Here is a 17,921-nt window from a genome sequence, read left to right as displayed (position 1 = left end):
TATCTGGCTGGGCACTAATGAAGGAAATCTTACAGTATACAACATAGACAAATGTAGTTCAATTATGTGAGCTATCTAAAATAATGAAACTTACAGAAGGAGAGAATGGAATAGTGGTTGCCAAGGACTGGGGAGAGGGGAGAATGGGGACTTGCTCTTCAATAGGTATAAAGTCTCAGCTCTAAATGAATAAATTCTAGAAATCTACTTTCCAACTTCATGATTATACTAATGATACTGCATTGTACACTTAAATTTTTTGAAAAGAGTACATCCTGTGTTTTATAGCTAAAATTATAAAACTTTCAGAAAAAAATAGGATTAAATCTTTGTGATCTTGGATTAGGCAAAGTCTTCTTAGATATGATAATAAAAACATGAGCAACAGAAGAAAAGTAGATATATTGGATTTTGCAAAAATTAAAAACATTATTTTTCAAAGATCAGTAAGAGAAGGGCCAGTCTGATAGCTCAGCTGACTAAAGAGCCTGCTTAGACAGACACAGGGACCAGGGCTTAGTCCCTGGCCTGCCATGCCGGCCCTTGTTGAGAAAGTGATTGAGACTGGGTGTGGTGGTGCACACCTGTAGTCCTAGCACTTGGGAGGCTGAAAAACAGGAAGAATCACTACGAGTGCAATCTGTGTAGTGAGATCCTGTAGGTCCTGTACTAAATACATAAAAAAAGATCAGTAAGAGAGAGAAGGTGCAACTCACAGAGTGGGAGAATATATTTGTAAATCACCTATCCTATAGGAGAATTATATCCAGAATATATAAACTATAATCATCAACTAACAATAGAAAGATAAATGACCCAATTAAAAAGTAGAGAAAGGGTTTGAATTGAACTTTTTCCAAAGAAAATAAACAAATACATGATAGTTTGAGAAGCTGTTCCATATGGTTAGCTACCAGGAAAATGCAAATCAATACCACAATGATATACCACTTCAGACCTACTGTGATAACCACAGTTTTTTACAATTTTCAGAGTTGGTGAGGTTGTAAAGAAATCAGAACCCTCACACTTTCCTAGTGAGGACATTAAATGGTGCAGCACCTTTAGAAAAGCTTGGCAGTTCCTCGGAATGCTATACCTAATCACATAGGACCCAGTACTTTCATTCCTAGATATACATATCCACAAGAAATGGGGGAGGGGAAAAAATGAAGAAGCAAGAGATGCCATGTACAGGTACAAATTCCTTATAATGAATGTTATCAATATGTGTATAAAATATAGTTAAATGAAAATGTACCATTAAAATAAAAAAACAATAAAAAGAAAAATGTGTCCATATAAAAAATTGTATATGAACATTTAATTTTTTTGTTTTTGGTATAAGGTCTCACTACACAGTTCAGACGTGTAGTGATCCTTCTGTTTTCAGCCTCCCCAGCAGCTAGGATTACAGGTGTATGCCATCACACCCAGACTCCACCACCAGCTCAGCGAGCCCTGGGGGTGGGCCCAGTGAGGCATGTGGTACTGGGGATTGAACCCCAGTCCTTGCACTTGCCTAAGCAGGTGCTTAGTCTGCTAAGTTATCTCACCAGTCCTTGTACATGAATCTTGATAGCAGCATTATATCCATCAACTTATGAGTGGATAAATAAAATGTGTATCAATATTACAGAATATAATTCCATAATAAAAAGGAATGAAGTATTAATACCTGCTACAATATAATGAACTTTGAAAAGAATCATACTAAATAAAGAATGAAATGCATTGCTGAAAGCTGTTATACAAATTCCATGAAGTCCCAATTAAAATACCATTAGTATACCTCACAAAGCTCAAGAAAACTTTCCTCAAATTCATTTGGAACCAGAAGAGGCCCAGAATATCATAAGCAATCCTGAGAAACAAAGGAAAGGCAGGAGGTATCACAATCCCTGACCTGAAGTTATACCATAAGACTACTGTAATAAAATCAGCATGGTACTGGCACAGAGACAGACCTGAAGATCAATGGAACAAATTAAAAGATGCAGACACAACTGAAAACACAGTCAGCTACCTTATTTGAGGGGCCAAATGGCTAACTGGAAGAAAAGCAGCCTCTTTATTAAATAGCGCTGGAAAGGGGCTGGAGAGATGGCTCAGTGGTCTAAAGCACCTACTTAGAACAAGCTTAGCAAAAGCATCAGGGACCGCGGTTCAATCCCACAGCACCACATGCCAGCCAGCCCGCCCCCTGGTGGGCTGAGCTGGCCTCTCTCTCTCTCTCTCTCTCTCTCTCTCTCTCTCTCTCTCTCTCTCTCTCTCTCTCTCAAATAAATAAATAAAATTAAAAATAAATAAATAAATAAATAGCGCTGGAAAAAGTGGCTTTCTACATGACGAAGGCTAAAACTAGACCCATGCACCATGCACAAAGCTGCAGTCAAAATGGATCAATGATTTAAATATTAAAAGAGAAACACTAAATCTTCTGAAGGAAAATGTAGCTACAAATCTTAAAGACATAGCAGTAGGTAGAGGATTCATGAGCAAAAACCAAACTGCACAGGAAATACTTCAAAGAATCAACAACTGGGATCCCATTTTTTAATTTTTTTATTTTTTTTGTATGTGTGTGTGGTACTGTGAATTCAACTCAGGACCCTGCGCTTGCCAGGCAGGCACTTATTCTACTGAGCTATTTGCCCAGCCCTGGGATCTTATCATTTTGAAAACTTTTTGCACTTCAAAGGAAATTTCTAACAGAGTAAAAAGAAAACCAACAAACTGGGAGAAAAATTATAGCTGACTGTCCCTCATATAAAGGCTATCTAGAACATATAAAGAATTAAAAAAATCAGTCCCCCAAAGTTCAAAGACCCAATCCAAAACTGGGCATCTGAGATGAACATATATTTCTCAGAGGAAGAAATACAAATGGCAAGTAAATATATGAAAAACTGTTCAACATCATCAGTCATTTGAGAAATGCAAATTAAAACAACACTGAGATTCCATCTCACCACAGAAAGAATGGCTAACATCAAGAAGTTCAGCCAATAACAAATGCTGGAGAGGCTGTGGAGAAAAATGAGCCCTTTTCCACTGTTGGTGGGAGTGCAGGCTGGTACAACCACTATGAAAATTGGGGTGGAGATTCCTTCAAAAGCTAGAATTGGAGATCCCACTCAAACCAGCTATTCCCCTCCTGGGTATTAGAAATGAAAACATGATACCACAGTGGTATATGTGCACCCGTTTATAGCAGTGCAATTTGTCATAGCTAAATCCTGGTAACAACACAGATGCCTATCAACAGAGGAATGGATAAAGAATATGTGGTATTTTTGCACAATGGAGTATTATTCAACTATAAAACAGGATAAATTTAAGACTTTTGTTGGTAAGTGGATGCAACTAGACAACATACTCTTAAGTGAAATAAATCAGACCCAGATGTGCAAACATTGTATTGCCTCTTTACTGTGAGAACCTGAAAGAGAAAGCGGAATCTGAAGGATACAATAGATACTGGGAAAAGGCAATGAACTTATTCAAAAGGAAAGAGTTACTGAGTTGAGGAGAAGTACAGCAGGGGGAATGGGTGAAAGAAATATATCTACGTTCGCAAACAGGATGATTTGGACAACTGTACTGTGGATTTCTGCTAGTTTATGGAAAGGAGCAGATAATGCTTAATCTATTTTGTATTTTTTAAGTTATTTCTCCTTTTTCTCCTCTTTATTCCTCATATTATTTCTTTTCTTTTTCTTTCTTCCAATTTTGCATGCATATATCTGGTAATATGAATAACTGGTTGGAAGACAACTGTATGCATTCCAAGAAATACTGTGAAATTCATATTACTTTGTTAAGTGAAATTCTTTGTCACTTGAGATATTTCTGTTTTAATACTATTTTTTTTTGGTGGAACTGGGGATTGAACTCAGGCCCTTGTGCTCGCCAGAGAAGCACTTATTCCACTGAGCCATCTCCCCAGCCCCTTTAATACTATTTTGTACTCTCTTTATAAAATAAAACAGAAATACATTGGTGAAGGAGGCTATTTGACAGTTTAGATTCAGAAATAAATATAAAGTAGGAGATGGAAACACATTCTGAGAAGTTTTCACATTTTAATAGCCTTACAACCATTACTATGTAAAAGAGAAGTGTGCTCCAAAACACTCCTATTGATAAATGACTATCACACACGTCCTTCAAGTAGATGAACTAATGTTTAACTACTTTTTATTGTCTTATCTCTACTACCAAGATCCTAGGCTGATGACAGTAAAGCAAACCAGAAAGTATATGTATGTAATAGAGTAGAATTTAGACTATTTTCTAAAATCAAATATTGATAGTTTGGTACTTTTAGATAAAACTTCTTTTATGTCTCTGTCCTCTATTAATGTGGATATGACAGTTATTAATTCATTATAGGGTGTTTGGTTAAAGCTCACCTAAAGCATTGTTCCTAATAGTTTCCCTTTTTTGTTTGATGGTACCTGGCCTAAAGCTCTTCAGTCTGTGAGATCTGAAATCATAGGCCATTATGAATCATTGATTTAAACCAAAGAAATCTAGATGCCAGTCTTCCTAGACTGTAAGCTTCATGAGGGCAAAGACCACATCCATTTTGTTCACTATAGTATCTTCAATGCCTGACATAAAGTTGACACTCAGTTAAGATTTACTAAATGAATTCTTACTCAGAAGTGGTTTTGAGAATGAAAAGTATATCAGGATCACCTAAGAAGCTTATTAAAACACAGATTGCTAGGCCTCACCTTCAGTCTTTTAACTCAGTATATCTAAGACCAGGGCAAGGACCAAGACTTAGCATTTCAAATAAATTACCAGGTGATGCTTATACTGTCTAGTATACTGCTTAGTGCATAGAAAAATATAATAAATTACACTAGTTGAATGAATAAACATAAACTTAACAAATACTTATTAAACTGAGTTTATTTCCTGAAATGGAAAAGAGGTTGGAGTGAAATTCCTTTTCCTCCTTTACTGGAAAAGAAATAGTTTTCCCCATATATGAAGTTGATTATTCTTATTTTAGATCTAGATTAGTTATATTTTTCCATAGTTTAGTCAAATCACTTGTGAATGGAGCATATCTTATACAAGATAATAGCAGTTACCAGAAAAGACGGTGACACCAAATCTACACCTGAGGGATGGACACCATTGGACTATGAAAAAAAAAGAAGAAGAAAAAGAAGAAATTTAAAAGGGATGAGGCAAGACAACCATCATTTGTGTTTTAAAAGTTAATAATAAATCATTTAAGGAACTAGCCAGCCATGCTATCATTTTTTTTCTGCCATGCTATCATTTAAGGTTGATGAAATCACTTTAGATGTCATGGTGAACTGCAAAATAAGTTAAATGACCTTAAAAAAGGTTTTGCTTATAAAAGAAAGCACTGGTAAGTTGTAAAGAAAAATGCTTAAAAAATATAGGAAAGCAGACAGGGACATGAGAATGGAAATCAGTATTTTGAAATAAGAAAGTACTGAAAATTCAGGGCTCTCATTTCTCTAGATTATAGTCCTACTGATTTAGTTTCCCTTGAGACCTACAGATGGTGTGTGTGTAGAAAAAATTAAATGGAGGTAGATCAAGTGTTAATAGCATATTAATTGAGCTTTATTCAATATTGAAAGTTATTTTCCATTTCAAGTAATAAAATGTTCAGATTATTCTAATTATCTGGGAAAAATTATAAAGACAATACCTTTTTTAAAAAAACCGTAAGGGCCTTTAATTCCACTCTTGGCTTTGCATAAATGTAAATGTCAAGGGTATTTGATGAGTGTACACAAATTAAGTTTATTTAAAACTAAACTTTAAGCATTGGCTCATTCTCTTTCTAAGTGACTTCTGACTTCCTTTCAAAAAGAGAAGAAACATAACCTTTGTTTTGTTATTTTTTGGTACTGGGGATTGAACTCAGGACCTTGTGCTTGACAGGCAGGTGCTTAGGTGCTGAGCTATATTCCTGGCCTAAAACCTATTTTTTGAGACAGGGTGTTGCTATACAGTTCAGGCTGACCTTGAACTCACAATGTAGGTGAAGCTGGCCTCACTCTCACAGCAATCTTGATGCCTCACCCTCCTCAGTGCTGTGCAAACAAAATCTGTATTTCACCTCTCCTCTTCTAAATGTGTTTTAATGCTGTAAATTATCATAATTTGACTCTAAGAGCTCTTCATTAAGATATGCTTCTAGGAGGGACCAAACTTTAGCTCAACTTGAAGATCTTGAAACCAAATGATTTCCCAGAGTTTTAAATGAAACTTTGGAAGTTTGTATTAACTATTTCTTTATATAATGCAGCAGAATCATCTATTGTCACCTTTAGGGAAAAGTAAGAAGCTACTCGGTTCTGGGCATCAAACCAGGGTTTTATGCAGGGTGCTAGGGTCACAGATATGGGCCACTATGCCTGACTTTTTTAAAAAAATGTATTTAGTACAGGGTCTACAGGGTCTCACTATGTATTGGACTTGTAGTGATCCTTTCTGTTTTTTCAGCCTTCCAAGAGCTGGGATTGCTGGTGCGCACCACCACGCCCAGTCTCAATTACCATTTTCAGCGGGCTCCGGGGCGTGATTGTCACAGCAGGTGAGGGTAGGGGGGGATGCGCTCCGCCTAAGCAGGCGCTTTAATCCGCTGAGCTATCTGGCCAGCCCTTCTATGCCTGACTTTAAAGAGTGGGTTAAAAAATGATGCCATCATCCAATTTGATATTCTCACTAGTACATATCCTTAAAGGTAGTAAGTCTAATTGTAGTTTTATAAAGTTTTGGCTGAAGCTGAAACTGATCATATGTGGGAGGGCAGGATGAGGCCTCGTTGCCTAAAGCAGTGGAGCTACCTCAGTTTTGAGAAAAACATCCTGCCTGGACTTTGTGGGCTATTAGTTGCTAGGCAACCTTGTGTCTTGCAACTTTGCAAAGGTATAAATAACGGCCCTTACTATTCTTGGGGTAGGGGGCACTTTGCTTATCAGGCTTGGTCTACCCCCTGACCTCAGTTATTATCTCCTGTCTTTATTTACGCAATCCCCTCCCCACTTTCTCCTGGGGACTACCAAGAGACCAATAGATCCCTACAATAAAGGAAATGAATTTCAAAATTGAATGACAGTCCGAATAAGAGCAACTTGAGTTTTAATTTCTTGCTACATGATGCCAGTTACTTGCCTCCTAAAATTAGCAAAGTAGCTCAGTCTAGCAAAATGAAAGCTATCTAAATGACTTCACTGTTTGTTATGATTTGTAAACAGGCTGTGAGCTTACGCATGTTATGTAGAAGTAAAGACAAGTTAAAGAATGTTAAAGGATCCTTAATAGTATCACCTGACTTTCAGCTGAGATAGACAGTCTACGAAATTCCACCTGAAAAACAAATGGTTCATGTTATACTCAGGATACAGAACTAAATGAATGAACCCAACAAAGTCTGATTTCCAAAAAATATTCTTAGCTATGACAATATCCCAGGCAAAGTATGTTAAAGGGTCCTTAGTAGTATCACCTGACTTTCAGCTGAGATAGACAGTCTACGAAATTCCACCTGAAAAATAAATGGTTCTAGTTATACTCAGGATACAAAAATAAACGATGCCAACAAAGCCCAATTCCAAAAGAATGTTCTTAAATATGACAATATCCCAAGTAATCTCCCCGGTAACATCTTTACCTGTTTCATCTCACTTTTTAGCTGCATGATTCCAGTTCGTTCCGTTTTGGTTGCTCCAACAGCACCAATCTCGTGGATAGAAATAGCAGGACTGACATTTGTATCAGTGGGACGAACTACACAGCATGAGAGATTAAAGAGAAAAACAGGATAATCAGGCTCAGCTTTTTTCTCCATCATGCTAAAACAAATATATGTCCTTTTATTTGAAACTTTGTTTTACTGATTTTTTTATCTTATGAAAAATAAAACAAAATTTCATAACAAAATAAGAGATTAGCTATAGCTAATAAACTGTGTATCATTATTCCCATAGTAGTTACTCAGAGTACAAGACATAGATGACAAAAGAGTGTTACAAAGAAGAAACAGACAAGTTGAAACTTTCTTTTCAACAAACCAAGATAAACTAGTAATATAGATGAAAAAAATTAGCATATATATTGATATATTTGAAAACAACAGAACAGGTAATTTGGGGAAGCACATGAACTTCTCCCTGCTTCCTGTTTATCTGTCTGTCTATCTGTTTATCCCTATTGTGTTTGTCATATAAGGGAAACCATACAATATTTAAACTTGTGTCTGACATTTCACTGAACATTATGTTCACAAGTTTGTCCATTTGCCTACTGAATGTCTCAAGTTTATATTTATGTATGACAGTGTTATGCTCATATATATATATATCACATTTTCCTTATCCATTCGTCTGTTTATGGACATACAGAATATTTTCAAGACCTGTTATAAAGTGTGCTGCTATAAACATGGATATGTATGTGTCCCTGTAATACGATGATTTTAACTCTTTGAGGAGATACCTAGAAGAATATATTTTGGGTAATACCTGAGTAAAATGAAATTCCTTTTTAAAAATGAAGTTTAGGGCCAGCCAGATACCTCAGTGGATTAAAGCGCCTGCTTAGGCAGAATGCAGTGGCTGGGGTTCCATCACATTCATCATAGGGAATTTGTATCTGTAAATGATAGATCTTGATTCCTCTTTGCTCTCCATTCTCCTACGCTCTTTCCCTTCAACCCCTCCTTATTATTATTTTTATTTATTTATTTAATTTTATTTTTAATATATTGCAAATTGAAAATAAATTATTTACAAACATAAATGAATATAACAATAAAAACTGTCCAAAATAAAAATGAAGAAAGAATTTACAGATCAGTCATAATAGTTCACTGTGTCAAAACCAAGAAACTTATATTCATATAATTAGAACTCTCAAAGTAGAAAGGAGTAGGCAATAACTATTTAAAGATTTAAAAAAAATTAAATTAAAAAAGATTTAAAATTTATGAATTTAGTTCAACTTATAATCATTAAAGCATTTACATACAAATATTAGCTATGGAAGAACAAAATTATTTACAAAGCTTTGCTTCTATTTTATCCTTCTTTTCTCAGTTTTTCTTTTCCCTTCCTATCTTTCCACCTCTGCCTTTCCTAGTTCTCCTTTCTTTTTGAATAATTTCTTCCTGTTTCACAATATCTATTATACACTTTTTTATTTACACTTTCAGTTTCTCATACCACAGAGACAATGAAACATTTACATGTGTTTGATTTTTTTCATTTAAGAGTATGGTATCAAGGTCCCTCCATTTAGCTATAAATGTCTCAAGTTTATCTTTTTTATGGCTGAATAGTACTCCACTGCATAAAAAACTCACATCTTTTATCCATTACTTGATTTATGGCCTTTTGAGTTGTTTCCAAGATTTGACTATTACAAATTGTTCTGTTTTGTTTTTTTTTCCCCAAAGGGACTTTTTTTTTGGGTCTTATTTTTACTATTTTCTTTTTTGGTACCGGGAATCGAACTCCGGGCCTCGCACTTGCTAGGCAGGCGCTGTGTCACTGAGCCACATCCCCAGCCCAAATTGTTCTGTTATAAACAAGGGTTATGTATATGTCACTGTGGTATGATGCTTTTAATTCTTTTGGGAAGATACCAAGAAGGAGAATAGCTGGGTCAAATGGGTCCTTTAATCCTTGTTTTTGAGGAATTGTCACACTGATTTCCACAGTGGTTGCCCAGTCTACACTCCCATCAACAGCGAAGAAGTGTTCCTTTTTTCCCACAGCCCTGCCAGCATTTACTGTTGATTAATTTCTTGATAATAGACATTCTTTCTGTAGTGAGATGGAATCTCAGTGTTGTTTTAAATTCTTGAATGGCCAGTGACATTGAACATTCTTGCATATATTTACCTGTCATTTGTACTTCATCATATGAGTAGTGTGTATTCACCTCAGATGCCCATTTTTGCATTGGTTCTTGAAGTTTGGAGGGTGTGAGTTTTTCAATTCTTTTTTTTTTTTTTTTGGTACCAGGAATTGAATTCAGGACTCCATGCTTGGCAGGAAGGCACAATGCTGCTAAGCTATACCCTTAGCCCCCTCAATTATTTATATGTTTTACATATTAGTCCTTTGGGAAACAATTGGCTGAATTTTTTCCCACTCTGTTGGTTGTCTTTTTATTCTGTTGTTGATTTGGCTGTGCAAAAGCTTTTTACTAAGATGAAATCCCAGTTCTTGGTTCTTTGTGATAGTTCCTTTGCAAACAGGGTTTTGTTCATAAAGTCTTTGCCTACAACAGTGACTTGAAGAGTTCTACCCATTCTTTCTTCCTGAAGATTTAGTATTTCTGCTTTTATATTTAGACCTTTGATCCATTTCAATTTTAGTTTAGTGAGAGACATGGGTCTGGTTTTAGTGTTTGTGATGTCTAAAGCTTGCTTCCACAGCACCATTTATTAAAGAGGCTATCTTTCTTTTGGTGAAGGTGTTCGGCCCTTTTGCCAAAGACAAGGTGGCTGAGTGTATTTGGAGTAGTTTCTGCATCCTCTAATTTGCTCCATTGATCCTTGGGTCTGTTTTTTCCCAATACTATGCTGTTTTTATCAATGTAGCGCTCTCTCTCTCTCTCTCTCTCTCTCTCTCTCTCTCTCTCTCTTTGTATTTTTAGGAAAGTGTCTACAGAGTGTTCAGGGCCTCACTATTAGATCGGACTCATAGAGATCCGCCTGTTTACAGCCTCCAAAGAGCTGGGATTACAGGTGTGTGCCACCACACCCAGTCTCAACTGCTGTCTTCACATGCCCTAGGGGTGGGGCCAGCATGGCAAGCCCAGGGATTGAACCCCCATCCCCTGCACCTGCTTGCAGGCACTTTAATCTGCTGAGCTATTTGGCCGGCCCTGTAGTTCTCTAGTATAATTTCAAGTAAGGGAATGTAATGTTCCTTGACTTGCCTTTGTTGCCCAGAATTGATTTTGCTATTATAGGACTCTTTTGGTTGCCAATGGATTTCAGAAATATTTTCTCTAGTTCCATGAGGTATGCTAATGGTATTTTGATTGGCATTGCACTAAATCTGGATAGCACTTTTGGGAGTATGGCCATTTTCACTATGTTGGTTCTGTCTAACCAAGAGCAGGGGAAAGCTTCGTATTTTCTGATGTCCTTTTCAATCTCCCTTTTCAGAGTACTGTAGTTTTCAATGTGAAGATCTTTTACTTTCTTTGTTAGATTGATTCCTCATTATTTCTTAGATGCTAATGTGAAAGGTTTTCTTTGCCTAATTTTTCTCTGAGTGAGTTTGTTATTCATGTACAAGAATGCTATTGATTTTTGAGTGTTGACTTTGTATCCAGGTATGCAGCTGAATTTGAGTATTAAATCTATAATGAAATACAGAGAAATGTTTTATTCTTTTTCTTTTCAAGGTACCAGGGATTGAACTCAGGACCTTGCACTTGCCAGGCAAGTGCTTATTCTACTGAGCTATTTCCCTGGCCCTTTTTTTCTGTTTTTAGACATATTCTCTTTTTTCCCACTAGTTATAGGGTTTGGGAACTTTTCTTTTTCTACACTCATTTTCTGTACCAGAGTGCAAAATTGAATAGCAGACTGGTATGGCTTGAATCTAGATGTCCCTTAGAGGCTCATATAGTCATAGGTGGGGCATTTTAGAGGTGGCTGGATCTATAGTGTATGATGCTGGAATTGATTCATGGTGTAGTTCTAGGCTTAAGTTGCAACTGACTCACGACGTGATGCTGCCCTACCTTGGTTGTGAATGCTACCCACCCTGGGTAAGATATAAGGGACAGCAAGAGGGTTTTTTTTTTTTTTTGCAGTGGCTGCCTTTGCTTTTTGCTTGTTGATTCTTATCAACCATTCAATGAATTGTTTCTTGTTGGAAGAGGCTGAAACTGGAAACCAATCATATGTGGGAAGGTAAGACAAGGCCTTAGGGCCTAAAGCAGTCAAGATACCTCAGTCTTGAGAAAAACCTTCTTCTTCTTCTTTTTTTTTTGCAGAACCGGGGATTGAACTCAGGCCCTTGCACTTGCCAGGGAAGCGCTTATTCCACTAAGCCATCTCCCTGGCCCCTCAGTCTTGAGAAAAACATCCTGCCCGGAAAATTTCAACCATTAGTAACTAGGCAACTTTGTGTTTGGTGATAGTAACCTTGTAGGAGTTATAAATAAATACTTCAGTTGTTGTTCTTTGGGTCTTCTGCTCATCAGGCAAACAGACCTCTACCTAAACCCAGCTGTTGGCTCTTGTGTATTTTTTTCCTTGTTCCTGCCATTGTTTCTCCCTGGGGTACAAGGAGACACCAATGAGTCTCAATAGGTTCTCCTCTGTGATGCTCCTCTGCCATGTGACCCTACCTTGCAGCCAAACAATTATGCACCAAAATCTTTGTAAACTTGAAGCAAAAATAAACCTGTCTTTAATTTTGGGTGTCAGATATTTTGTCTCAGCAACGTGAAAATAAGCAAGACACCATCTACCTAAAGAGATCTCCACACTAGGAACAAAATCTTTCAACTATAAGCAGTAACAAATCTATGAACAAATCAACAAAAGATGAAAATCAGTAGAAACATGAGAAAAAGGCAATAAAATGCCAAACTCCCCAATTGTGAATCCATAAAGCATCAAAGAGGAGGAAAGCAAAAGATACAGGGGAAAATATTTGAAGCATAATAGGAGATTAAAAAACAGATCAAGAAGCTTGGTATGAAATACATTCCTAATCAGACAATGGATATAATAAACAACCATCATGGAATTTGCAGAGGACACTAAGAAAAAACTAGCTGAGCTATATAAATGATAGAAAACTTGGATGAGCAGTTTAATTAGTTAATGAAAAGGTTTCAAACATGAGATGAAAAATTATATTGAAAGTATGGTAGCAGAAGTGATCAATGCCAGGATAGAATATCAGAAATAGAAAATGTGGATACTTTCGAAAACAATTACTCAGAGATACTTTACAAAAAGCAATAGAATATGAAAAATGGATCCAACTGCTATTGGATAATGCAAAGAAGGCTAGTCTAAGCTTAACTGGAATAAATGAAAATAGCATAGAAAACTTGTTTACAGAAATAGTAGCAGAAAACTTTGCAAATATAAAAGAAGAATTAGTGAGGTATATAGATCTCCAAACAGCCATGATCAAAAGAGAGACTCTCCATGTCACATCATAGTCAAAATCCCCAGAAGTTCATCAGAGAAACAGAATCTAAAAAGATGACAGAGAACAGCAATGAATGACCTATACAGCCACACACATTAGAATTACTGTAGACTTCTTGGCACAAAACCTAAAGGCAGGAGAGCTCAATGTGAAGTGCTTCGACTCCTAAAAGATAACAACTTCCAACCCAGACATATATACTCTATGATATTTTCTTTCAACATTGATGGAGAAATAAGGTGTTTCCATGACAAAGACTACTTCTAAAAAAGCCATGATCACAAAACTAGTTCTACAAAAGTTCTCAAGGATATCCTAGAAAGAGACAATGAAGCCAACGACACCAGAAAATCTGAAAGAATGAATACACCAGGCAGGGTGAGTAGCTAAGTAGACAAGGAAGAAAAAATGCAAAACAGTAACAAGAAAATAATGCAATGACAGGAATGAATCAGTTTCTTTCAGCAATAAATTTTAATATGAATAGCCTCAATTTTCCACACCAAAAGACACAGATTGGCAGAATGAATCAAGAAACAAAACCCAATTATATGCAGTATACAAATAGCATATTAAATTTAAAAAGAAACTCAGAGAGCAAAAAATCAAAAGACAGAAAATAATATTCCATGCAAAAGGAACTGGAAAAAAGCAAGAGTAGCTATAATATTTTTACCCAAAGTGGATTTCAAGTCAAAACTGATCAGAAGAGATAATCTATACATATTAGGGATGTGGACTAGTCAACAAGAAGATAAAACAATTACAAACATTTTGCACCAAAAACTCACACCCAATTCATAAAACAACATTGCTAGACATGAAAAATCAGATAAATGCCAAAACAATTGTACTGGGAGACCTCAGTAATGTAGCAAAATATAAAGTCAACACTAAAAAATCAACAGTGTTCTTGTATAGTAATACTAAACTTACTAAGAGAGAAATTAGGGAAACGACATCTTTCAGGATGGCATCAAGTAAAATGAAATATTTAGGAATCAACCTGACCAAGGAAATGAAAGAACTCTACAATGAAAACATTAGTCTGAAAAAGGAGAATGAAGAAGATAGATACCACAAAGTGGAAAGATATTCCTTGCTCGTGGATAGGCAGAGCCAATATAGTTAAAATGTCTATACTTCTAAAACTGATATATGGATTTAACACAATCCTAATCAAAATATAGATAGCATAATTCCCCTAACTATGGGAAACAATGCTTAAATTCATATGGAACCTAGATTATCAAAATCACTCCTGAACAAAAAGGGAAAGGCAGGAGGTATCACAATCTCAGACTAAAAGTTGCACTAAAAGTGTATAGTAATAAAAACACAATGGTACTGGCAAAACGTTTGACTTTTGGATAAGTGCAACAGGACATGTACAAGTAGTTCCATGCACACTCAACCACCTTATCTTTGGCAAAGGGTCAAATACTTTTGCCGGAGGAAAGATAGTTTCTTTGACAAGTGGTACTAGGACAACAGGCTACCCATATGCTAAAGAATGAATCTAGACCCATTATGTTTCACCATACGTAAAATTAAAATCACAATGGATCAGAGCTTCAAATTTATTTTTGTATTTTTAGGTGAGGGTGTACAGGGTGTTCAGGATCTCACTACTAGATCAGACTCGTAGTGGTCTACCTGTTTACAGCCTCCTAAGAGCTGGGATTACAGGTGCACGCCACCATATCCAGTTTTAATTGCCATCTCAGCACCTTCCAGGGGCGGGGCTGGCATGGCAGGCCTGGGAATTGAACCCCTGGCCTCTGCGCCTGCTTGCAGGTGCTTTAATCCACAGAGATTCAGGGATTTATTTATTTATTTATTTATTTATTTATTTATTTATTGGTGGAACTGGGGATTGAACTCAGACCTTGCGCTTGCCAGGGAAGCACTTATTCCATTGAGCCATCTCCCTGGCCCCATTCCACAGGGATTCAAACCTTAAAATAGAAACATTTAAACTGCTGAAAGGAAAACTAGGTAAAACTCTTGAAGACATACTGTAGGCAAGGACTTTCTGAACAGAGTCCAGGTTGCACAAGAAATATCAAGAAACAACAAATGGGATCACCTTAAATTAAAAAGCTCCTGCACAGCAAAGAAAACCACTGACAGAATAGAGAACCTATAGAATGGGGAAAATTTTGTCAATTTCTCATCAGACCAAGGGCTAATATATAGAATATATAAAGATCTCAAAAAATTAAACCCCTGAAGTTTTTATACTTAATCAAAAAATGGGTATCTGAAATAGACACTTCTCAGATGAAGAAGCACAAATTGCCAATAAATAAGTACACAGAAAAATGGTCAACACTACTGGCCATTTGAAAAATGAAAATTAGAAGAACACTGAGATTCCATCTCACTCTAGAAAGAAGGTTTATATCAGTGGTGGAGAACCTATGACATATGTGCCACAGCATGCTGCATTGTTGAAAACTCTAAAAGGGGCACCATCACTAGTCTACATTCAATAAACCAAGTAAGAACAAATACCGGAGAAGCTGTGGGAAAAGAGGAACACTTGCCCATTGTTGTGGGAGTGCAAACTGGTGCGACCAATGTGTAAATCAGTATGGAGACTCCTCAAAACACTAAGAATAGAAATTCCATTTAATGCAGCTATTTTTCTTCTAGGTATCTTCCCCAAAGAATTAAAGACATCATGTCACAGTGATACAGGCACACTTATGTTTATAATAGAATAGTTCCTAATAGCTAAATCTTGGAAACAGCCTAAATGTGCATCAGCAGACGAATGAAGAAAGAAAATGTGGTGTTTTTACGCAAATGGAGTACTACTCGGTCACAAAGTATAAACTTGAGGAAAGTGTATGGAGACCATGTTAGGTGAAGCAAATCGGACACACATCCTTAAATATCACATAGTTTATCTTATATGAGAATCCCAATATATAAAAAAACCTGCAAAATAAAGAATAGAGAGGGGCCGGGGAGATGGCTCAGTGGAATAAGCACTTGCCTGGCAAGCTCAAGGACCTGAGTTCAATCACCGGTTCTGAAAAAAAAAACAAAAAACAATAGAGAATAGGAAATAGCAGGACAGATCTTTGGCCTATGGGAAAAGGACTGAAGGATAGAGAGAGTGCAGTAGAGGGAAATAAGACTAATGAAAAAAAGGGAATTTTGAAGGGTTTACGTACATGCACCAAGTCTTTATGTGCATCATCATGTGCTACAAACATGTACAAAATATGTATATATATGCAAAATATGCATATATGCATATATAAATATATATATATTAACATGCAGGACAAACACATATAGCAAAACACTTATAGAATATGTAATATATATATACATATATATATATATATATATATGTATATATATATGATTCCAGAAGTACAGAGATGGGGCAGTAGGGGAGGGGAGGGGTGAAATCAGTTGAGAAATGTCATAAACCTGTACCAACTCCCCATAATGAGTGTAACCATAATGTAGCATAAACATGTACCAGTAAAAAGAACCAGACCTGAAATTAATAAAATCGACACACACAAAAAAAAGAATCAATGAATCAAGGAGCTGTTTTTTCCAAGGTACAGGTATACGACATTTCTCAATTGCTTTCACCCCTCCCCTCCCCTACTGCCCCATCTCTGTACTTCTTGAATCCTATAGTGTACATATAGACAAAATAGACAAGCCCCTAGCCAATCTTACAAAAGAAAGCTGCAAATCAATACAACTACAAATGAAAAAAATATTAATCACAACTAATACTGCCAAAAATTCTGAATATTATTAGTAACTACTTTGAGAATCTATACTCTAATAAAATGGAGAAAAAAGAAGAAATGGATAGATTCCTAGATATATATGAACTACCAAAAACAAGATATAAAAGTCCTGAATCATCCAATATCAGGCAATGAAACTGGAGAAGAGGAATAAAACTAACAACTAAGAAAAGCCCACGTCCTGATAGGTTCACTGCTATGTATTATAAGAACTTTAAGAAGATATAATGGCCATACTCCTCAAACTCTTAATGTAACTGAAAGGGAAGGAGTACTCCTAATTTTTCTGGAGGCTAGCATTATCTTAATCTCTAAACCAGAAAAGAATTCAATCACACAAAAAAAGTACAGGCTAATCTCTTAACACATTCCTGTTGGTTAACATGCAGATTCTCTCACTGGGAGGCTGTACCGCTGGAAGTACAAACAGATCTAATAATGTTTATTCGTCTTTTTACTAATAGAATTAATAGAAAGTTTATAAATGGACTGAATCTAGTTAGTTGCTTAAATTTGAGTAATTGCTGCCTGATGAATAAATAAAGCAAATGTGGTATTTATACACAGTGGATTGTCATTCTGGCATAAAGGATAAGTGAGTCATTTATAGGAAAATACAGGTTAAATATCACAGGGCTTCTGTTACATGAAACCCAAAATATAAATAAAGAAATATAAATGTAAAAAAATAGAAATAGGGAAGTAGATGTTCTGCAAATGGGAAGGGACTAAGAGATGGAAGAAGGGGAGGGAAGGGGGATGAAAAAAGAATTAAGATGCATTCCATAAATCTAACAACTCCCTATAAGGAATGTGATCATAATGTAATGAAGATATGTACTAATAAAAAAATAGGGCCGGGAAGATGGCTCAGTAAAATAAACACTTGCCTGGCAAGTGCAAGGACCTGAGTTCAATCCCCGGTTTCACCAAAAAA

At 36.2% G+C, this 17,921-nt stretch overlaps 1 protein-coding gene across 3 annotated transcripts in view; it reads right to left on the bottom strand.

Annotated features, from left to right (window-relative positions):
* The window catches only part of Phka1 (phosphorylase kinase regulatory subunit alpha 1), a 191,536-nt gene that overhangs the window by 28,527 nt on the left and 145,088 nt on the right, over positions 1–17,921 (bottom strand). For 2 of the 3 annotated variants that reach the window (XM_023707093.1, XM_023707094.1), the window contains 3 exons: positions 7,676–7,791; positions 7,511–7,549; positions 7,333–7,371 (listed from right to left, as the gene is read on the bottom strand). In XM_023707093.1, the coding sequence (XP_023562861.1) occupies positions 7,333–7,371; positions 7,511–7,549; positions 7,676–7,791 (194 nt within the window). The remainder of the gene's footprint in view (positions 1–7,332; positions 7,372–7,510; positions 7,550–7,675; positions 7,792–17,921) is intronic. The other variant, XM_004646775.2, reaches the window with a different exon arrangement.

This window comes from Octodon degus, unplaced genomic scaffold (genome assembly GCF_000260255.1).
Source record: "Octodon degus isolate 3935 unplaced genomic scaffold, OctDeg1.0 scaffold00280, whole genome shotgun sequence".
Taxonomy (NCBI): Eukaryota; Metazoa; Chordata; class Mammalia; order Rodentia; family Octodontidae; genus Octodon; species Octodon degus.
This window is presented reverse-complemented; position numbering and strand designations above follow the sequence as displayed.